This window comes from Heterodontus francisci, chromosome 43, assembly GCF_036365525.1.
Source record: "Heterodontus francisci isolate sHetFra1 chromosome 43, sHetFra1.hap1, whole genome shotgun sequence".
NCBI classification, from domain to species: Eukaryota; Metazoa; Chordata; class Chondrichthyes; order Heterodontiformes; family Heterodontidae; genus Heterodontus; species Heterodontus francisci.
In genome coordinates this window covers 7,773,357-7,797,542 of record NC_090413.1, presented here as the reverse complement: position 1 = coordinate 7,797,542, position 24,186 = coordinate 7,773,357, and the positions used below count along the sequence as shown (strand labels likewise).

The window sequence follows — 24,186 nt, the reverse complement described above, 5'->3', positions numbered from 1 at the left end:
GGACTGTGATGAGGGAGACAAAATGTCTGTGCACTTCCCAGCAAGAACCAAAACCCAGGAAGTTTAAAGGAACTACCTGTTCTTGCAATAAGCCGAGAAATACTGCTACCTGCTGTGTTTGAGTCACTGTCCTGTGACAAGCCCCTTCCCATCTGTGGTTTTAAGCTGGTATTTTCTCTGCAGCAGAGGAGAAGCAACTGGACTCTGACATGAGCAGACTGTAAGGATTAAACCTATTGTACTCTAACAAGGAGAGGGAAGAGAGGGGAAGCCCTTCGACCCCTCCTCACCTGACGGTAACATTCCCAACAAAAGAATACAGTACTTGCAATGGGATCTATCATTTCTTTTTAAAATGAAGCATCGACCCACCCCTTAGTATTACAACACTCTTGAGATATAAGCCAGTATTCCATTAGCTAATTTGATTTATTTTTGTCCCTATGCACTAGCTTTTAGTAACTTGTGTTGATGGACACCAAAATCTCTGCTCCTCCATAGTTCCTAGTCTCTGGCCATTAAGGAAACATTCCAACTTTACTTTCTAAGATCCAAAGTGGATGACCTCCTAGTACCTTGTATGGGAATTGCTGTTTCAATCATTTTCCATTTACCCAACAGTTAGTACCTGCTGCCAGTATTAAAGACCCACGGCTGTCCTCCTTTGATACGGTGACTGTGATCAGGAGCTCTGGCTGTATAGAACTCTTGCTGCAAGTCTGCCTTTTGCTGCAGTGATGTCTGCTGTGTGCCAGCTCAGCATTTGATTGGCAACATTTAAACCCATTTTATAAACTTGCTGTGGTTCTGTTGAAAGTTGACTGCCACATTCCTTCTGTGCACAGCCTTCCAGTAAAGGCAGTCAGGCCTGGAAACGTGACCAGGCTGTAATCTGGACTCAAAAAGCTTGAACTGGAAGTAAAAAAAAAAATACTCCCATAAGCAGCAATAAAATGAATAAAAGATACTGTTTGGTACTATTGTGTGCCCAGTTTATATAAATAGACTAGGTTGCATCAATATTGCATTGTACCTGAAGGCAAGGGCTGTACGTTTTATGCAGTGAAAGTGCTAAAAAATGTCACTGCTTTATTTTATGAAAGCTGCAAGCTTAAGTGCATTAATATTTAAACTGGTTCACTTTGCACTTCTTGTGAAAGGCTTAAAATAGTTCACCCCCACATGATGCATGGTGCTGAGTACATGGGAATTGGGTAGTTTGAGGCTTGCAGAATAAACCAGAAGAATGGCACTAAATTCCTTGGTCTATAAATGCATTGTAACATGTTTTGGTTTTGAGAGCTTTTCTCTCACTTTTGTAGCTTTCAATAGAGAAGTAACCCCTTGTTGTGATTCCACTCTGCTTATACCTGTGTCTCCCGATGATTCTTTTTTAACACTCTTGCTGTATTTATGATGTGTGGCTTCATCTGCTTTTCACAAAATGATTGGAGGACTTATCTGTTGCAAGTACTTGGACTATCTGATCTCCAGTCTGTGGCGATGTCTGAGTTTGATATTAGTTCAATAACTGCAGCATTGCTATAGATTTTTCTTTTGTTTTCGACTAACTGAAGTCCAACTTCAGTTAGGGCAGCTTTACCTGTCTTGAAAGACCAGTAGAGATGTGTGTGTTTTAACACTGCCTGCATGGTCACCATGACTGAAAGCTTGGTTGGTCTCGAGTGATGAAAAATTAACCAGTCAAACTTGCATGGTTGTTTTCAAATCTACATGTGTTGGCACCCAGCAGTATAGTGACTGTACAGTCCTAATTTCCCTTATCGAGTGTTGCATGAGGCAGAAGTTGCATGTTTTAAATATTGGCTACGGCTTGGAGCACTGTTACCTGTGAGTCAGAAGGCTGTGATTTCAAATCCCACTTGAGGATTTGTGCATATAATCCAGGCTGACACATCAAGGCAGGTACTGAGGGAATGCTGCACAGTCAGAGGTGCCGTCTTTCTGGTGAGATGTTAAATTGAAGCTCTGTCTGCCCCATCAGATGGACATGAAAAATCCCATGGCACTATTCAAAGGAGTCCAGGGCCAATTTATCTCAACTGATGCAAAACAGTTGATCTGGTTATTAACTCTCTGATCATTAACTCATGCCTGTTTGTAGGACCTTGCCATGCACAAATTAGCTGCTGTTTTTTCTGCAATACAACATTCACAATACTTCGTAAATACTTAGTGGTTGTAAAAGACTTTGGTTGTCCTGAGGTCATGCAAGACACTGAATATAGGTCTTTTATACAGTTGCCTAGTGTATTAGAGTAAAGAGATCTATGTTAAATAAAGTAATTTTGCTGTGGAGTTCATCTCTTTTTTTGGTTTGGTGTAGACTGTCTGATCCTAACGTGTACAGTTAATTAACTGATGGTTATCAATGTTAAGCTCTTTATTTTCCCTCTCTCCTAGACGATATAAATTTTGCTGCCATACAGTGCTTTACCTTCTGATGGATGAAGACCTTAACACTACAAAGCCTTGTTCCCATGGCGAGTCCTGCAGTCAGCCCTGATTCTTCCTCCTCTGATAACCTGAGTCCGGATGAGCTCGAACTACTGGCGAAGTTAGAGGAGCAAAACAGGTGAGGGTTATATTTAATAGAATACAAGGTGTCATAGCATTGGCCCTGCTAATGCTGTATTTATCAAAGGCTGTGTTTTCTGAATTAGAGCTAAGCTGGGGGTTTTTTTGTATTTATTCAAGGTATGTGAGCATCGCTGCAAGGCCAGCGATTATTAGCCATCCCTGACTGCCCTTGAGAAGGCGGTTGTGAACCGTCATCTTTAACTGCTGCAGTCCTTGTGGTATAGGTACACCCACAGTGCTGTTGGGGAGGGAGTTCCAGGATTTTGATCCAGTGACGGAGGAGGAATGGCAATATAGTTCCAAGTTAGGATGGTGTGTGACTTGGAGGGAACTTGGTGTTCCCATGCATCTGCTGCCCTTGTCCTTCTAGGTGCCAGAGGTCGCGGGTTTGAAAGATGCTGTCGAAGGAGCCTTGGTGAGTTGCTGCAGAGCATCTAGTTTATGGTACACACTACTGTCACTGTGCATCAGTCGTGAAGGGAGTGAATGTTGAAGGTGGTGGATGGGGTGCCAATCAAGCGGGCTGCTTTGTCCTGGATGGTGTCGATCTTCTTGAGTGCTGTTAGAGCTGCATGCATCCGGCCAAGTGGCGAGTACTCCATCACAATCCTGACGTCTGCTTTGTAGATGTTGGACAGACATTGGAGAGTCAGGAGGTGAGTTACTCGCCACAGAAGTCCCAGCCCCTGACTTTTTTTATTCATTCATAGGATGTGGACATCGCTGGCTTGGCCAGCATTTATTGCCCATCCCTAACTGCCCTTGAGAAGGTGGTGCTGAGCTGCCTTCTTGAACCACTACAGTCCATATGAGACAGATACACCCACAGTGGTGTTAGGAAGGGAGTTCCAGGACATTGACCCAGCAAATGTGAAGGAACGGTGATTTAGTTCCAAGTCAGGATGGTGTGTGACTTGGAGGGGAAATTGCAGGTGGTGGTGTTCCAGGCATTTGCTGCCCTTGTCCTTCTAGTTGGTCGAGGTCGTGGGTTTGGAAGGTGCTGTCTAAGGAGCCCTGGTGCATTGCTGCCGTGCATCTTATTGATGGTACATACTGCTGCCACTGTACATTGTTGGAGGGAGTGAATGTTTGTGGTTCGGATGCCAGTCAAGCAGGCTGCTTTGTCCTGGATGGTGTTGAGCTTCTTGAGTGTTGTTGGAGCTGCACCCATCCAGGCAAATGGAGAGTCTTCCATCACACTCCTGACTTGTGACTTGCTGATGCTGGATAGGCTTTGGGGAGTCAGGAGGTGAGTTACTCACCACAACATTCCTAGCCTCTGACCAGCTCTTGTAGCCACAGTATTTATATGGCTACTCCAGTTCAGTTTATGGTCAATGGTAACCCCCAGGATGTTGTTAGTGGGGGATTCAGTGATCGTAATGCCATTGAATGTCAAGGGGAGATGGTTAGATTCTCTCTCGTTCAAGATGGTCATTGCCTGGCACTTGTGTAACATGAATGTTACTTGCCACTTATCAGCCCAAGCCTGGATATTGTCCAGGTCTTGCTGTATTTCTACACAGACTGCTTCAGTATCTGAGGAGTCGCGAATGGTGCTGAACATTGTGCAATCATCAGCGAACATCCCCACTTCTGACCTTATGGAGGTAAGGTCATTGATGAAGCAGCTGAGGATGGTTGGGCCTAGGACACTACCCTGAGGAACTCCTGCAATGATGTCCTGGGACTGAGATGATTGACCTCCAACAGCCACAACCATCTTCCTTTGCGCTAGGTATGACTCCAACTAGCGGAGCGTTTTCCCCCAATTCCCAGTGACTCCAGTTTTTTTGGGGCTCCTTGATGCCATACTCGGTCAAGTGCTGCCTTGTAGTCAAAGGCAGTTACTGTCACCTCACCTCTGTAGAGCCTTGATCTGATCTGTTGGTTGTAGGATTGCTTAACTCTATCTCTTACTGCTTCTGCTGTTTAGCTTTCATGTAGTCCTGTGTTGTCATGTCACTGGGTTGATACCTCATTTTTAGGTAGACCTGGTGCTGCTCCTGGTATGCTCTCCTGCACTCCTCATTGAACCATGGTTAATCCTCTGACTTGATGATGATAGTGAGGGATATGCCGGGCCATGAGATTATAGGCTGTGGTTGAACAGAATTCCGCTGATGGTCCACAGTGCCTCATGGATGTCCAGTTTTGAGCTGCTACATCTGTTCTGAATCTATCCCATTTAGCACGGTGGTAGTGCAACACTACATGATGGAGGGAGTGCTCAATGTGAAGATGAGACTTTGTCTCCACAAGGGCTATGCTGTGATCACTCCTATCAATACTGTCATGGACAGATGCAACAGGTAGATTGGTGAGGGTGAGGTCAAGTAGGTCTTTCTCTCTTGGTTCCCTCACCACTTGCTGGAGGCCCAGTCTGGCAGATATGTCCTTCAGAATTCAGCCAGTTTGGTCAGTAGTGGTGCTACTGTGCTACTTTCCGTGATGAACATTGAAATCCCCCACCTAGAGTACTTTCTGTGCCCTTGCTACACTTTGTTGTGCTTCCAGGTTGTGTTCAACATGGAGTACTGATTCAGCAGTTGAGGGAGGGAGGTAGGTGGTAATCAGCAGGAGGTTTCCTTGCCCATGTTTGATCTGATGCCATGAGATGTTATGGGGCCAGGAGTCAATATTGAGGACTCCCAGGACCACTCCCTCCTGACTGTATGCCACTGTGCCAGCACCTCTGCAGGGTTTGTCCTGCCGGTGACACAAGAAATATCCAGGGATGGTTAAGGAGGAATCCAGGATATTAGCTGTAAGGTATAATTTGGTGAATATGACTGTCAGAAACATAGAAAATAGGAGCAGGAGTAGGCCATTTGGCCCTTCCGGCCTGCTCCGCCATTCAAAAAGATCATGGCTGATTGTCTAATTCAGTACCCTGTTCCTACTTTCTCCCCATATCCCTTGATCGCTTTGGCATTAAGAAATGTATCTACCTCCTTCTTGAATATATTTAATGACTTGGCCTCCTCTGCCTTCTGCGGTAGAGAATTCCACAGGTTCACCGCCCTCTGAGTGAAGAAATTTCTTCTCATCTCTGTTCTAAATGGCATACCCCATATCCTGAGACTGTGACCCCTGATTCTGGACTCCCCAGCCATTGGGAACATCCTCCCTGCATCTCGCCTGTCTAGTCCTGTTAGAATTTTATAGGTTTCTATGAGATCCCCCCTCATTCTTCTAAACTCTAGTGAATATAGGCCTAGTTGACCCAATCTCTCCTCATACGTTAATCCTGCCATCCCAGGAATTAGCCGAGTAAATCTTCTTTGCACTCCCTCCATGGCAAGAACATCCTTCCTCGGATAAGGAGACCAAAACTGCACGCAATACTCCAGATGTGGTCTCGCCAAGGCCCTATCTAACTGCAGTAAGACATCCTTGCTCCTGTACTCAAATCATCTTGCAATGAAGGCCAACATACCATTCGCCTTCCTAATTGCTTGCTGTACCTGAATGCTTGCTTTCAGCAACTGGTGTACAAGGACACCCAGGTTTCGTTGCACCTCCCCCTTTTCCAATCTGTCACCATTCAGATAATCTGCCTTTCTGTTTTTACAACCAAAGTGGATAACCTCACATTTATCCACGTTATACCGCATCTGCCATGCATTTGCCCACTACCCAACTTGCCCAAATCACATTAGAGCCTCTTTGTATCCTCCTCACATTCACCCCCAGCTTTGTGTCGTCTGCAAACTTGGAAATGTTACATTTAGTTCCCTCACCCAAGTCATTAATATATATTGTGTGTAGCTGGGGCCCAAGCACTGATCCCTGCGGTACCCCACTAATCAATGACTGCCACCCTGAAAAAGACTCATTTATTCCTACTCTCTGTTTCCTGTCGGTCAACCAATTCTCAATCCATGCCGGTATATTATCCCCAATCCCATGTGCTTTAATTTTGCACACTAACCTCTTATATGGGACCTTGTCAAAAGCCTTCTGAAAATCCAAATACACCACATCCACTGGTTCTCCTTTCTCTATTCTACTAGTTATATCCTCAAAAAACTCCAGTAGATTTGTTAAGCATGATTTCCCATTCATAAACCCATGCTGATATTGTCCAATCCAGGTGTTCTGCTATCACATCCTTTATAATAGACTCTAGCATTTTCCCCACTACTGATGTAAGGCTAACTGGTCTGTAATTCCCTTTTTTTTTTCTCTCTCCCTTTTTGAAATAATGGGGTTACATTAGCCACCCTCCAATCTGTAGGAACTGCTCCAGAGTCTATAGAATTTTGGAAGATGACAGCCAATGTATCCACTATTTCCAGGGCCACTTCCTTTAATTAACCCCATTAATTTTCCTAGCACTTTTTTGTTACTAATACTGATTTCCTTCAATTCCTCCCCCTCATTAGACCCTTGGCTCCCTAACATTTCTGGGAGGTTATTTGTGTCCATTTTGTGAAGACAGAACCAAAGTATGTGTTTAATTGTTTTGCCATTTCTTTGTTTCCCCATTATAATTTCCCCTGATTCTGACTGTAAGGGACCTACATTTGTCTTCACTAATCTTTGTCTCTTTACATATTTGTAGAAGCTTTTACGGTCAGTTTTTATGCTCCACGCAAGTTTACTCTCATACTCTTATTTTCTCCCGCTTAGTCGACCACTTTGTCCTCCTTTGCTGAATTCTAAACTGCTCCCAATCCACAGACTTTCTGCTTTTTCTGGCAGTTTTATATGTCTCCTCTTTGGATCTAATACTATCCTTAATTTCTTTTGTAAGCCACGGTTGAGCCGCCTTTCTGGTTTTATTTTTGCACCAGACAGGAATGAATAATTGTTGTAATTCATGCACACTTTCTTTAAATATTATTCATTGCCAATCTGCCGTCAACCCTTTTAGTAAAGTTCCCCAATCTACCATAGCCAACTTGCGCCTCATACCTTCATAGTTTCCTTTATTTAGATTCAGGACCCTAGTTTCGGATTCAACTACTTCACTCTCCATCTTAATGAAGAATTCTATCATGTTATGGTTGCTCCTCCCCAAGGGACCCCGCTCAACAAGATTGTTAATTAATCCTTTTTCATTGCACAGTACCCAGGCTAGGATAGCCTGTTCTCTAGTTGGTTCCTCAACGTATTGGTCTAAAAAACCATCATGTACACGCTCCAGGAAATCCTTCTCCACAGTAGTCTTGCTAATTTGGTTTGACCAATCTATATGTAGCAGAAAATCACCCATGATTACAGTTGTACCCTTATTGCATGTGTGTCTAATTTCCTGTTTAATGCCATCCCCTACATCTCCACTAGTGTTTGGGGGGCCTATAGACAACCCCCATCAACATTTTCTGCCCCTTGGTGTTTCTTAGCTCGACCCATACAGATTCCACATGATTTTCTGAGCCAATATCCTTCCTCGCTATTGCATTGATTTCCTCCTTTTACTAACAACGCTGCCCCACCTCCTTTCCCTTCTTGCCTGTCCTTCCTAAATATTGAATACCCCTAGATGATCAGTTACCATCTTTGTCACCTTGCAGTCATGTCTCTGTAATTGCAACTATATCATAACTGTTTATATCTGTTTGCGCTGTTAATTCATCTACCTTATTGCGAATGCTCTGCGCATTAAGACACAATGCCTTTAGACTTGTCTTTTTAACATTGTTAGTCATCCTAGCTTTATTTTGCACTATGGCCCCATTTGTTTCTTGCCCTTGTTTTCTCTGCCTTCCACATTTGCTTCTTACCTCTCTCATTTTTATCCTCATTTTCCCCTTCCTCTGTCTCCCTGCTCAGGCTCCCATCCCCCTGCCATTCTGGTTTAAACCCTCCCCGACAGCACTAGCAAACAGCCCTCCGAGGAAATTGGTCCTGGTCCTGCCCAGATGCAACCCGTCCAGCTTGTACTGGTCCCACCTTTCCCAGAACCCGTCCCAATGTCCCAGGAATCTGAATCCCTCCCCCATACACCATTTCTCCAGCCACGTATTCATCTGATATATCCTGATATTTCTGGTCTCATTAACACATAGCACTGATAGTAATCCTGAGTTTGCTACCTTTTGAGGTCCTACTTTTTAATTTACATCCTAACTCCCTATATTCAGCTTGTAGGACCTCATCCCTTTTTTTTTAAACCTATGTCGTTGGTACTGATGTGTATCATGACAACTGGCTGCTCAGACATCCTTGACCCTAGCACCAGGGAGGCAACGTACCATCCTAGGGTCTCTTTTGCGGCCACAGAAGTGCCTATCTGTCTCCTTTACGATTGAATCCCCTATCGCTATAGCCCTGCCACTCCCTTTCCTCCCTCCTTTGCAGCAGAGCCACCCATGGTGCCATGAAGTTGGCTCTTGCTGCTTTCCCCTGAGCCATCTCCCCAACAATATCCAAAGCGGTATATCTGTTTGAGAGGGGGATGGCCACAGGGGACTCCTGCACGACCTGCCTTCTACTCTGCCTGGTGGTCACTCATTCCCTTCCCGCCTTTGCAGCATTTGCCTGCGGTGTGACCACCTTGCTAAATGTGCTATTCATGACGTCCTCAGCATCGCGGATGCTCCACAGTGAATCCACCCGCAGCTCCAGCTCCATAATGCGTGTAGCCAGTAACTGCAGATGGATACACTTCCTGCACACATGGTCACCAGGGACACTGGAAGCGTCCCTGATTTCCCACATAGCACAGGAGGAGCAGATCACGGGGCTGAGCTCTCTGACTTATCTTTAGATTACTTAGTTATTCCCTTTAATTAAAAAATACTAATTAGGCTAGGGTCTTGTTCTACTCCAAACACTACCCACTACAATCTAATGTGCTTACCTTTACTTTTGAAGCTACTGATCAATCCTACTAAAAATCAATACAGTTCACTTGTTAAAATAAACCTTACTCAGGCTGTTACTTGACTAGTTTTTTATTTTATTTTATTTAGAGATACAGCACTGAAACAGGCCCTTCGGCCCACCGAGTCTGTGCCGACCAACAACCACCCATTTATACTAACCCTACAGTAATCCCATATTCCCTATCACCTACCTACACTAGGGGCAACTTACAACGGCCAATTTACCTATCACCTGCAAGTCTTTTGGCTGTGGGAGGAAACTGGAGCACCCGGCGAAAACCCACGCAGACACAGGGAGAACTTGCAAACTCCACACAGGCAGTACCCAGAATCGAACCCGGGTCCCTGGAGCTGTGAGGCTGCGGTGCTAACCACTGCGCCACTGTGCCGCCCTATTGTGGAACAGCTCTTCCAATTATGGCACAAATCCCCAGATGATGGTGAGGAGGACTTTGCAGGATTGACTTTGTCATTTGCGGTCAATGCCGGGTGGTCCATCCGGTTTTATTTTTATTTGACTTTTCTGTAGCAGATTGATACAACTGAGTAGCTTGCTCGGTCATTTCAGAGGGCAGTTCAGAGTCGGCCACATTGCTGTTGGTCTGGAGTCACACACCAGTCTAACCAGGTAAGGATGGCAGATTTCCTTCCCTAAAGGACATTAGTGAACCAGACAAGTTTTTGTTACCATGGTCATGGCTGAGCCTAGCTTTGGTATTCCAGAGCTTTTTAAAAAAATTAATTGACTTTAAATTCTTCGAGCTGCCATGGTGGGATTTGGAATCGTGTCTCCAGAGCATTAGTCCAGGCTTCTGGGTTATTTTGCAGTAGCATAAACACTATGCTGCCACTCATTACTTGGTAAAGTCTGTAGCTTGAAACTTAATTTCTTCTGTAGAACTATTTTTGATCGGAAAGCATGGATTAAAAAGACAGTTTTATCACTCAAGTAAAGGGTTATATCTGGAGATTCTTTGCAGTGATTTGTGATTTGCTGTCCCATGTGGTAGCCTACTCGCTCGTTTGTTGAAAAGATTTTCATCAGAGTAATATGCAAACTAAGATTTCATTATCTTTCCTGTTCATAGTTTTTGGTGCATTTCCTTAAGGCTTTATTATACCTATGAGGGTGGCTGTCCATGGTAAACTGCAGTAACGGCTTCCACTTATGAGTCATGATGTCCAATTATGTGATTTGTGTTGTGATTCACTATTTTTACTATTTTCTTTTAGTAAAATACGGTTTGAAGCATCCCAAAAGTTGCTTTTCCATGAACAAAACATTGAGAACTTTATTTTTTTCTCTGTTTTACAATTTCCAGTCTTAATGTCTGACATTATCTCCATAAGGCAGTTGGGGAAAGAATCCTCCAGTGCTTAGTACAGTGAATGTCTTTGAAATGCACTAAGCATAGCTGGGTGTGCAACAGGAGAGTTTACCCCTCATACACATTCCTTTTTGTCATGAACTGAGACAACCATGAACCCAAGTACACCTCATTTATTATTTCACAATTGAGTGGTGAACAGCCAGAACAAAATATTGACTTCATAGCATTGGACTTGTATGGCTGGATTAGCTTATTGGAGTTTGAAAAAAGCCAATGCAAACCTGTGCGGATGAAGATTGGAGACATGAAGGGAAGGAATCTAGAGTGCCCACCCTAAGCCAGCAGGACAGGAGGAGGAACTGACCAAGAGCTTTGAAATCAAGTAAGGAGCAGATGTTATGGTGACCTCAATTTGAGGAATAGATTGGGAAATCTGTACAGGATGAGAATCATAGAATCGTATAGCACAGAAGGGGGCCATTCAGCCCATTGTGCCTGTGCTGGCCCTTTGAAAGAATTATCCAATTAGTTTCACTCTGCTCTTCCCCACAACACTGGATTTTTATTTTTCAATTATTTATCTGTTCCCTTTGAACGTTATTGAATGTGCTTCTGCCACTTTTTCAGGCTGCGCATTCCAGATCATCATAACTCTGCGTAAAAAAAAAAAATCCTCATCATTCCCCTAGTTCTGCTAATTACCTTAAATCCGTACTTTCTAGTTACCCAAGAACACAAGAAATAGGCGCAAAAGTAGACCATATGACTCATTGAGCCTGCTCCACCATTCAATACGATCATGGCTGATCTTGGGCTTCAATTCCACTTTCCTACCTGCTCCCCATAATCCCTTGATTCCCTGTGAGACCAAAAATCTATCTATCCCAGCCTTAAATGTATTCAATAATGAAGCATCCACAATCCTTTGGGGTAGAGAATTCCAAAGATTCACAACCTTTTGAGTGAAGTAATTTCTCCTCATCTCAGTCCTGAATGATTGGCCCCTTATCCTGAGACTGTGTCCCCGTGTTCCAGATTCCCTGACCAGTGGGAACAATCTCTCAGCTTCTACCCTATCAAGCCCTTTCAGAATCTTGTATGTATCAATTAGATCACCCCTCATTCTTCCAAACTCCAGAGAATATAGACCCAATTTACTCCAGCCTCTCATCATAGGACAACCCCCTCATCCTAGGGACCAATTTAGTAAATCTTCGCTGCATTTCCTCCAGTGCAAGTAAACCCTTTCTTAAATGTGAGACCAAAACTGCACACAGTATTCCAAAGCCCTGTACAATTTATGTAAGACTTCGTTATTCCTGTACTCCAATCCCCTTGCAATATAGGCCAACATGCCATTTGCTTTCCTAATAGCCTGCTGCACCTGCATGTTAACTTCGTGCATTCCTTGTACGAGTATCACCAAGTCTCTCTGAACATCAACACTTATCAGTTTCACACCTTTTAAAAAAAAATTTAGCTTTTCTAATTTTACGACCAAAGTGAACAACTTCACACTTCCCTACATTATACTCCATTTGCCATCTTGTTGCCCACTCGCTAACCTGTCTATATCTTTTTTCAACCTCTCTATGTTCTCCCCGCAGCTTACCTTTCCACTGAGCTTTGTATCATCAGAAAACTTAGATACATTACTCACTGTCTCTTCATCCAAATCATTAATATAGTGTGAATAGCTGAGGTCCCAGCACTGATCCTTGCAGCACCCCACTATTCACCTACTGACAACTTGAAAATGCCCCATTTATGTCCACTCTCTGCTTCCTGTCTATTAACTAATCCTCTATCCACGCTAATATATTGCCCCCAACACCATGAGCCCTTATCTTGCCTATTCATATTTTATGTGGCACCTTTATCGAATGCCTTTTGAAAATCCAGGTATACAACATCTACTGGTTCCCCTTTATCTACCCTACTCGTTACATCCTCAAAAAATTCTAATAAATAGTTACTGACCCTCCTGCCAGTGGAAACTATCTACTCACTACTCTTTAAAAACCCCTTAATTTTGAGCATCTCTATTAAGTCTTTCCTTGACTTTCTCTGCTTTGAAGAGAACAATCTCAGCTTCTCGGTATCTCTTCATGTCTAAAGTTTGTCATTCCTTGTACCTTTCCAGTAAATCTCCTCTGCACCCTTTGAGGCCTTGACATCATTCCTTAAAGCATGGCGCCCAGAAATGAACACATTACTCCAGCTGAGTTCTAACCAATGATTTTATAAAGGTTTACCATGATTCCTTTGCTCTTGTACTCTGCCTCTCTTTATAAAGCCAGAGATCCCATATACTTTAACCGCCTGATCAACTTGTCCTGCCTGAGCATTTGTGTATGTGATTTCCCCCCAGTCAGTCTATTCCTGCACCCCCTTTAAAATTGGACTAGGTAGTTTATATTGTGTCTCCTCATTTTTCTTTCCAAAATGTTACTGGAGAAGGAACTGAAAATATTATTCTGGATACAATATTGGATAGTTATTTGGAATCAATTGGTCACAGAATCTCAGCAAGCAGGGATATATGGACCTGATATTAAGGAATAAGCAAGAGATGAGTGTGTAGATCAGAGTCAGACTCCTTGGCAGCAGTGACTACAATACTATGTAGTTTACATTAGGCTTATGGTCAAATAAGAGAATAACTGAGCGGGTGCTGAGTTGAGTGTGCGTCAGAGGGGGCTTGAAAACTGGCTACACCAGAGAGGGCAAAGGGTGCTGATGAATGAATTTGCTCTGGCAGTGGTCCATTAGGAGGATGCTGCAGGTATCAGTGTGGTGGTTCAAACTTGCACAGATATTTTAATTTATATTACGCAGAGGTTGGTGAACACATGGAATGGATATACTCCAGGGAGGTAGATACTGCAGGAAAATTTGAGGTAGATTTGGGTAGCTCGAGGGCTTTGGGAGGTGATATTTGGGACTTATCCAGAGAGTGTTGCATCCCCAATCCTGTGCCTTCCTGTAATTGAAATGCCGAGGTGCCTGTCTTTGATTGCTCTATTGTTTTAGCTGACTGGGGACCTCTAGTGACGGAAAGCCAGTAATGCTTCATTGTAAAGTACACCTAGCCAGTTCATTTTTGATCCATCATATTTCAGCCAGTGTGTTGACATATTTCTATACCCTAGGGCAGATTAACATAGGGCAAAAGTTATTGGGGGCACCTCTATAGTGAACCATGATGGTAGAAATTGCTGATCTTGAGTTTGGCTGAAGCTGTGCAATTTTTCAGCGGATTTTGTTTGGGATGTGTTCGAGTGGGAACACAGATGGGAATTGAACCACAGGTTGTTCACTGGCGCTCACTAATGTGGATTTCTTAAACTGTTATGGTGACTATCAATTGCTGTTATTCATGCAAAACAACATTCTCATTGAAGAACTGACCATTATGATTGCTGTGCCAGTTTCTAAGTGAGGTCATTACTGACATATTTTACAAAGCAGTAATATCCCATCACACGTCTAGAATCCTACTGTAAATGTCTCTCTCTAACTTTTGTTAGGTTGCTGGAGGCTGACAGCAAGTCATTGCGGTCTGTGAATGGATCACGGCGAAACAGTAGCGGCTCGCTTGTATCCAGCTCCTCTGCTTCGAGCAACTTGAGCCACTTGGAGGAAGACACATGGATCCTGTGGGGCCGGCTGATCAACGAATGGGAGGAAGTGCGCAAAAAGAAAGAGAAACTACTGAGGGTGAGGGGCACAGAGCGAGACTCATTATTTTCCTAGTACTGTTGATCAGTGGCCTGTTGCGATTTTTGTTAACCAGTCTGCTGCCAGACCCCTCATATAATTTATCGTTTCAAAGTTGGTCAACATAATCTGTTGGTGCCAATCTGGTCCGGGGTCTGGCAGTTTTGAGGAAATGCTGGATCAATATACCACTCAGCTAAAGGAAAGGAGAAATAGCGTAAAGTTTGGGTGGGGCTCATCAAAATTTTAACTTGTCCCCTTTCAGAAGCTAACTGGCTTGCTTTACATTCCAAGTGTTTTCTGTTTCTCACTTTGGTTTATCTCTGATTCAGTTTTTCTTTCAATCCATAAGGGAGCCTGCTAATATTTTTAAAAGTTGCCCTTACTATGCAGTCGGGCTTGAATCCTGCTCAGCCCCAATCTCATAACAGTTGATAAACTTGGGAAATTTGAAGAAATTACAATCTGCAGTCTATTTCATGGCTGCATTAAATGGTTAGAGTTGAAAGATTGTTCATTGAAGCATAGAATAGTACAGAACGGAAGGAGGCCATTTAACCAATCAAGCCTGCCCTGGCTTTTTCGAGGAGTTAGTCCCACTCCCCCATATGCCTGCGGATTTTTTTTTCTCAAAGTATTTATCCAACTTTTGAGGGTTACTATTGAATTTGTATCCACAAGTCTGTCAGACAATGCATTCCAAATCCTAGCTAATCATTGTCTAAAAATATTTTTCCTTATGTCACCTCTGGTTCTGGCCACTCATCTTAAAACTGTTCCGTTTGGTTATTGAACCTTTAGCCATTGGAAGCAGTATCTCTTTATTCACTCTATCATGATTTTTAACGCCTCTGTCGAATCTCTTTTGGGCCTTCTCTGCTCTAAGGAGAATAACACCAGCTTCTCCATCTATCTATGTAACTGTAATTCCTAATCCCTGTAACCATTCTAGTGAATCTCTTCTGTACTCTCCCCAAAGCCTTCCCATCCTTCCTAAAGTACAGTGCTCAGAATTGGGCATAATACTCCAGTTGTAACCAAACTAGCGTTTTATATAGGTTCATCGTAACTTCCTGGCTTTTGTACACTATGCCTCTATTTATAAAGCAGAGGATCCCATCTGCCTCATTAACTGCTCAGTTTACCTGTCCTGCAGCCTTTAAATTTGTCCACAAGCACCCCCAGTCTCGCACTCCTTGACCCATTTAAAATTGTACCATTTAGTACGTATTGTCTCTCCCCATTCTTCCTACCAAATGTATCACCTCACATTTTTCGGTGTGGAATTTCATCTGCCATGTGTCCACCTATTCCACCAGCCTGTCTGTCATCTTTGAAGTTAATTGCTATCTTCTTCGCTGTTTGCACTTGCAAGTTTTATACCAACTGCAAATTTTTAAATTGTGCCTTGTAGGCCCAAGTCCAAATCTAATGTATATCTAAAGTCCAAATATACTAATGTATATCAGAATCATCAGTGGCCCTAGTCCTGGGCTCCACTACATACCTCCCTCCCGTCTGATACAGTGTTACGACCCGGTACAAAAGAGTTCCCTCTCAGCCTTCACCTGTTCTTACCGTAATAGGGTTTTATTTTTAAACACGCTGTTTTTAGCTCGCCCTTGGTGAATCCTTGTTCACCGCTTTCCAATGATAAGGCAAAGCAACCAGCACAAACAGGTTTTCTGAGGTTTAAAGAAGAAAAGTTGAAATTTATTGAAATTGAACTTAAACTCTAATTCGGTTGACGCCTACGGATGCATGCCATGCCCCACGCTAGCATGCATACGCGATACACACATGTAAATAGGGACAGTAAAGAGCAGAAGAAAAATAAAGTGGTAAAGTTTGAGGCAATATCTGAAGAGTTTTTGTTACGATTCTTCGGGATCACTGTAGAGTCCTTGATTTTAGGTAGATCTTGCTTTTTGTTGGGGCCCAGTGTTCTTCATCTTTGGTGAAGGAGACTTTTCTTGGGGTTCATGTGTCTTCAGTAGATTCAGAGGCTTGTGAGAAAGAGATGGGAGCAGACAGGAGAGAGATCTTCTCAGTCCAGGAGCAAACAGTCTTTGAGTTCATACTCTCTGGCCAGTTCAAAAGAAAACCCTGCAGCAACCAGTTAGTCATGTGATCAGCTGGTCCAACCAGTCCTGGCCCTTGTGGATTGTATCCTCCTTAACAGGCCCTGGAATGCGCTTTCTCAACTTCGATGTCTGTTAGTATGTAAACGTTTTTTCCCAGCCACAGCTGATCTGTTTAACAAGTCATTTCCTCGCTCCAACAACAGTATAAAAAAAATCAATGTTCATTATAAAATTAATGTGCCTCATTCTTGGCAGGTGGGGGCCTAGCATGATACCGCCACACCCAGCGGAATGAAATGCGATTTGAGAAAAGCGCATTTTATTAAAAGGGTCGAAAGAAAATATAAGGTACAGAAAAAAACATGCATTTCTCTCATTCATTCACAAATCCTAAAACTTATTAAAATTGTCCCTTTTTTGGCATCCCAATAAAGATGTGGTTCTTTTTTTGGGGAAATTTCTCTTCTGTTTTCCCATTTCCATGGCTGCCTTGTTCCTGCGGAGGTAATTTTTTTTTCAGGAGAGTCAGTAGTGGGCAGGTCCATCATGAAAACACTGCTTTGCTGAGTTATACAAAGGCTTTTAACTTTGGGGGAATGGCTGGTTCTCTTTGGTTCTGATTGTGAGAGGATTTTTTGCTAATCTGCCCTTTGTCCCAGAGGACACTCCTGCCTGCAGGTGTTTGTGCAGACTCTGCTGCACTCCCCTGTGGCACTTCGACTAGATTAGGCTTTACCCTCATGGTTTCTCTGCCCCCTAGAGGTTTTCCTTTGTCTCTGCAGGTTCCTGTAAATGCTGTTTGCAGCTCTGGTAAGGTGCTTCTAGTGTCTGCATTTACGTAGGAGGATGTGGGGTCTAACTTTTCACATTTTTTGGGGTTGGCTGACCGGACAGTAGGGGTTTTCATCCGGGATTCCTCCTGGACTTCCTTTAACCTGCCCTCTTGGTCTTTTTTTCCTCTTCCCTCCTGTCTAACATTTTGCCAGCCTTGTGCCTGCCTGTCCCCTTTTGTTCTCGGCGGGGTGCCCTTACAGTTCACCAGCCTTCTGCTGAAGGATCCTCCTAACACCGGTGCAGGTTTCACTGTAGGTTGGGGTTTCCCCTCAACCTGGCACATGTGGCAACTCCTGCTGTACTCCACCACATCTTTGGAGTTTTGGCCAGTCAGACCGCTGTCTTATGCGGGCTTTGGCCTTTCGTATAGTGGCATGTAGAGCCACTGTAGTCTCGTGGGCCCTTCTTACTATTTCTCTCCGGTACCTCTGCAGCATCACTAACTGGTGAACCACTGTCCACTCCTTGCCCTCTGGTCTGTGAGGAGAACTCCATTTCCTCATTGCTACTATTTAAAGAATGAGGTGCTAATCAGGGACTCCCTCTGCTTCACTTTCAGACTGGGCAGCCTGTGCTAACTCTCACAATACTGGGTCAGCTCGCTGAACCTCAGCTAGGGAAAATCCATTTAATTCATTCCCTGGGTCTCCTAATTTTCCAAAGAGATTCTCAGACAGTCCTGGTCATCTGCCTGCAGTGCCAGTTCAGTCTCCTCTGGGGGAGCTGGTTTGATCATGGCCTAATCCACTAAACATTCAGGGAAACTGCAGGGGTCTGTCTCCTGCCACTGCCCTGTCGCTCTGACCTCCTGCAGTCTTTCTTTCACTACTGGGGGGGTTATCACCATCACCCCTGCCAGATCATTACCTAGGAACAGGTCAACCCCGTCCATAGGCAAGCTAGGGACAATTCTTACGGTCACCGGTCCCGAAACTGGGTTGCACTCTAGGTGCATCCAGTGTACAGGTACAGGCATACACTGCCCTCCAATATCATTCACCACCATTCTGGTGTTCACTGCACTATCAGGGGTAAAGGTCAGGCTTTTTCCCAGTAAAATGGATCTAGTGGCCCCTGTGTCCCTGCGAATTACAATGTGCTTGCTTGGCCCCATTCTAGGGGTATGGGGTTAGAATTAGAATTAGAACATTACAGCGCAGTACAGGCCCTTTGGCCCTCGATGTTGCGCCTACCTGTGAATCCATCTGACCTACACTATTCCATTTTCTCCATATGTCTATCCAATGACCACTTAAATGCCCTTAAAGTTGGCGAGTCTACTACTGCTGCAGGCAGGGCGTTCCACGCCCCTACTACTCTCTGAGTAAAGAAACTACCTCTGACATCTGTCCTATATCTATCACCCCTCAACTTAAAGCTATGTCCCCTCGTGTTTGCCATCACCATCCGAGGAAAAAGACTCTCACTATCCACCCTATCTAACCCTCTGATTATCTTATGTCTCTATTAAGTCACCTCTCCTCCTCCTTCTCTCCAACGAAAACAACCTCAAGTCCCTCGGCCTTTCCTCGTAAGACCTTCCCTCCATACCAGGCAACATCCTAGTAAATCTCCACTGCACCCTTTCCAAAGCTTCCACATCCTTCCTATAATGCGGTGACCAGAACTGCACGCAATACTCCAGGTGCGGTCTCACCAGAGTTTTGTACAGCTGCAGCATGACCTCGTGGCTCCGAAACTCGATCCCCCTACTAATAAAAGCTAACACACCATATGCCTTCTTAACAGCCCTATTAACCTGGGTAGCAACCTTCAGGGATTTATGTACCTGGACACCAAGATCTCTCTGTTCATCTACACTACCAAGAATCTTCCCATTAGCCCAGTACTCTGCATTCCTGTTACTCCTTCCAAAGTGAATCACCTCGCACTTTTCCGCATTAAACTCCATTTGCCATCTCTCAGCCCAGCTCTGCAGCCTATCTATGTCCCTCTGTACCCTACAACATCCTTCGGCACTATCCACAACTCCACCGACCTTAGTGTCATCCGCAGATTTACTAACCCACCCTTCTACACCCTCTTCCAGGTCATTTTCCCTTCAGACACAAAACCCTGATGACCTTCAGGAATCCTATTGACTTTCCCTGCACTTGCAGTAGTAAGCTTCCTGGGTCTCACTCTTAGAGCAGTTAAAGCCCCAGCTTGTTCTGCTGTGCTTTCCATCAGGTTTGCTTCTTCACTGAATGGATGTGCCCTGATTAACCCTACCGGTTTTCCCTTTAGTTTCCAGCAGTCAGCTTTTAAATGCCCTGCTTTATTACAATGGAAGCACACAGGTATCCTGGTCTCACTCCTGCTCACAGCACCTTCCTTTTTGGCTGGAGGAGCGACCCCTGTATCTCCTGCTTTTCTTTCTCTCCCAGCACTGCTTGGGCTCCTATCACCTTCCCACCCTTTGTCCCTTTCGGATTTTTGGGGGTGACTAGGAAAGGTTCTGCCCTGGGAAACTGACTTATAAACTAAAGCAAACTCATCGGCCAGAACAGCCACTTGCCGGGCTCTCTGGACCTGCTGCTCCTCTACATGGGTCTTTAATGGAGAGTGGGAGAGTGTTTAAATTCGTTTAACAGGATTGCTTCTGAGATTCTCATAGCTGAGCTGTACTTTAACAGTCCTCAGCCACTGGTCAGAAACCAGCTGTTTACTTTTTTCAAACTCCAAATAAGCATGATTAGCTTGCTTCTTGAGGGTTCTAAACTTTTGGCGATAGGCTTTGGGTACTAATTCATATGCACCGAGGATAGCATTTTTTGTCAGTTCATAATTTGATGAACTCTCATCTGGCAGCAGGGAATAAACCTCATGGGCTTTTCCCATTAGCTTGCTTGGCAGTAAAAAAAAAAAAGGCTAGGTCTCAGCTGGCCATTTTAGCTGCCTTGCCAGTTTCTCAAATGACACAAAACATTCTTCTGCATTCTCATTGAATCTTGGAATTCATTGAGCTAGTTTTTAGCAATTCTGTACCCAACCCTGAGTTACCTTCCTCCATAGTGGCCATGCTTTCACTGGGGTTGCTCTGTCACCCTCTAGTTAACTCAAGCCGCTTCAGCGCTCTCTCTTCACATTCCTTCCGAAATATTCTTTCTCTCTACCTCGACTGCCTTTTATCTTCACGTTCCTTCTGGAAGACCCTTTCCTTCTCCCTCTTCTGCCTCTTTCCCTCTTTCCTCCCTCTGTCTCCTCTAATTCAAGTTTCCTGTGTTCCAATTGTAGCTTTGTTAGCAATACCTTATCGGGGTCTACTAATTTTCTGCTTCAGATTAAAGAGAAAAATGGTTAGCCACTAGTCTTAGGAGCTCAGGCTTTCTTGCCTTGGCACATACAGTAATCCCACACTGCTCAGCCATTTTCCTCAGCTGCTCCATAGACGATGCTTTTAACTTATCCCAACTTACTTCACCCTGGCTTGGGGCGCTACTAGCTTCAGTCACAGACACAACCACACGAGAACCTGTATTAATCTTGCTCTTTTTTGATTGGGAACAATTTGGCTTCCCACTTTCAATTTCTCTTGTTTGTCTGTGGGTCAATTCTGGGCACGAGCATCCAAATTTCTGTTACGACCTGGTGAGAGAAAGGTCTAGGGTTCCCTCTCTGCCTTCAACTGCTCTTAATGTAACAGGGTTTTATTTTTAAACACACTTTTTAGCTCGCCCTTGGTGAATCATTGTTCACTGCTTTCCAATTATAAGGCAAAGAAACTAGCACAAACAGGTTTTCTTAGGTTTAAAGAAGAAAAGTTGAAATTTATTAAACTTGAACTTAAACTCTAATTCGGTTGACACCTGTGGATACATGCCATGCCCCACACTTACATATACACATGTAAATCGAGACAGTAAAGAGCAGAAGAAAAATAAAGTGGAAAAATTTGAGGTGATATCTGAAGGGTTTTTGTTACGGTTCTTCAACCTCACTAGAGTCCTTGATTTTAAGGTAGATCTTGCTTTTCGTTGGGACCCGGTATTATTCTTAAACCTTGTTTGCTGTCGGAGACTTTTCTCTCTTGGGGTTCATGTGTCTTCAGTGGATTCAGAGGCTTGTGAGAAAGAGATGGGAGCAGACAGGAGAGATCTTCTCAGTCCAGGAGCAAACAATCTTTGAGTTCAAACTCTGGCCAGTTCAAAAGAAAACCCTGGAGCAGCAAGCTAGTCATGTGACCAGCTGGTCTAACCAGTCCTGGCCCTTGTGGGTTGTATCCTCCTTAACGAGTCCTGGAATGTGCTTCCTCACCTTTGATGTCTGATAGTAGGTAAAGGGTTTTTTCCAGCCACAGCTGATTTGTTTAACAAGTCATTTCCTCGCTCCAACAACAGTCATAAATCAATTTTCATGATAAAATTAATGTGCCTCATTCTTGGCAAGTGGGGGCCTAGCATGACAACAGCCATTCACCACAACTCTTTTCTGTCCCTGAGCCAATTTTATATATCTGCTGCTACTGCCTCTTTTATCTCATGGACTTCAATTTGCTAACAAGTCTAATATGTGGTTCTTTATCAAATGCTGTTTGAAAGTCCATATACCCATCAACTGCACGGCCCTTATCCACACACTCTTACCTCATCATAAAACTCTATCAAGTCATGAAATACTATTTGCTCTTAAAATCCATGGTCGCTTTCCTTTATTCCATGCTTGTCTGGGTGGTTGTTAATTTTCTCCTGGATTAATTATTCTAAAAGCTTTCCCTCCACCAGTGTTAAATTGACTGGCTTGTAATTGCCAGGTTTCTCCTTCGTCACCTTTTGAACAAGGGTGTAACATTTGCAATCCTCCAGTACTTTGGCACCACCCTGTATTGAAGGAGGATTGGAGGATTATGGCCAGGCCAGTGCATCTGCGATTTCTACCCTTACCTCCCTCAGTAAGCTATGATGCATCCAATCTGGTTCAGCTGACTTGTTCACCGAGTATTGCTAACCTTTCTAGGACTGCCTCTTTGTTTTATCTCATCCAGTATCCTGGCAACCTCTTAGTTCACTGAAGCTCTGGTAAAGTCCTATTTCTTGTTGAACACCTCAGCCATGCCTCCTGGCTCCACTAATTGATTTCCATTTTGGTCCCTAATTAGCCTCACTCCTAATTAACTCATCTAACAACCCTTTTGGTGTTTAATATGTCTGGCACAGTGGCGCAGTGGTTAGCACCGCAACCTCACTGCTCCAGGGACCCGGGTTCGATTCTGGGTACTGCCTGTGCGGAGTTTGCTAGTTCTCCCTGTGACCGTGTGGGTTTTCGCCGGGTGCTCTGGTTTCCTCCCACAGCCAAAAGACTTGCAGGTGATAAGTAAATTGGCCATTATAAATTGCCCCTAGTGTAGGTAAGGAATATGGGATTATTGTAGGGTTAATATAAATGGGTGGTTGTTGGTCGGCACAGACTCGGTGGGCCGAAGGGCCTGTTTCAGTGCTGTATCTCTAAATAAAAATAAAAAATTCCCTTTTGTGTCAGCTGTCATGTTGATGAGCAGCTGTTTGCCAGGGTGCAAAATATGATCCCTATTAAAATGGAAGAATCTGAGCATTTCTCTAGCTTGTAAAATAAACATGAGCAATGCTGTAGAAATGATGTGCTATGGTTTGAATGATGTCTTGTATAAGTCCTACATCTGAGGTAGTTTCTGTACTTAAAGTTGCATTGCATTTCCTTGAAGTGGGGGAAAGATATGGGGCCCTGGTAGTTGAAACCACATGTAACGTGCCCAGTTCCTAATGCTCAGCTCCTCAACATCAGTGCTAATTTGGAATTGGAAATCTGGCAGTTTACCATTTGCGTGGGAATCTAGCTCCAAATATTGATTGATTTTTTTTTTTCCCCCTAGTTTCTTGCCCGGTCATACAGCTGTTTACATCCTGGGATATGGTTGCATTCCATCCTGTTGTAGTATGGGAGGCAGGATCTAGCTTTTTTAAGTTTTTTTGAGGCTGAAATTCCAATCTCTGAACGTTATCACACTATTGTCTTCTGCATGTGCTGTACAACAGTAGTACCTTGAACAGAGATCTGTTTGGTAAAGCACAAATTCAGTAGATCTACAGCTATTAATCATCTGTCGCAACCTGGCACACATTGTACACTCACACCCACCCTATCCTAGCAGAGCTGATCATCCAAAAACAGTGCAGAGGCCTTTGACAATGACAGCTTTACAGCGTGTGTAAGAGGGGATTAGAATTGAAATAACTGCTCTAGCTAATGTACACGAGGGTGTGGGGGGTGGTGGAGAGCGGGCTGGTCAAGTGCCATGGTGGGGTTGGGAACCAGCAGACTGTGCAATAGTGAGGGTTACAGGTTCAATTCTTGCTGACTCCGGAGTTGCCAATTTTGAACCAGTTGCTATAAGGAATTGCCATCCAGAGTTCAGGTATCTCGCACGAGGGAAGGAAATGTTGAAGCAGGGTGGATGGTATTGTCATCGGGATGCTGTCCTATGGCTCGACTCAGGCTTGCATTGACATTGATGTAGGGGTTAACACATCATGGATAAAAGATTGGCTGGCTGGCAGAAAACAGGGTATGCATAAATGGGCCCTTTTCTGATTGGCAGGATGTGATGAATGGAGTCACACAGGTATCTGTGCTGGGGCCTCAACATTTTACAATTTATGTCAATGACTTCGATGAGGGGAGTGATGGCATGGTAGCTAAATTTGCAGATGACACAAAGATAGATAGGAAGGTATGTTGTGAAGAGGACATACGGAGGTTGCAGACCGATATAGATAGGCTGAGTGAGTAGGCAAAAATCTGGCA

General features: G+C 44.0%; 1 protein-coding gene across 11 annotated transcripts in view; it reads left to right on the top strand.

Moving 5' to 3' along the window:
- Positions 1–24,186, top strand: part of LOC137355582 (EVI5-like protein) — a 335,643-nt gene that overhangs the window by 96,259 nt on the left and 215,198 nt on the right. For all 11 annotated transcript variants that reach the window (XR_010970940.1, XM_068020857.1, XM_068020856.1 and 8 more), the window contains 2 exons: positions 2,425–2,596; positions 14,299–14,488. Coding sequence is in view for 10 of the 11 variants with exons in the window: in XM_068020857.1 (XP_067876958.1) it covers positions 2,469–2,596; positions 14,299–14,488 (318 nt within the window). In the remaining variant the exon portion in view is untranslated. The remainder of the gene's footprint in view (positions 1–2,424; positions 2,597–14,298; positions 14,489–24,186) is intronic.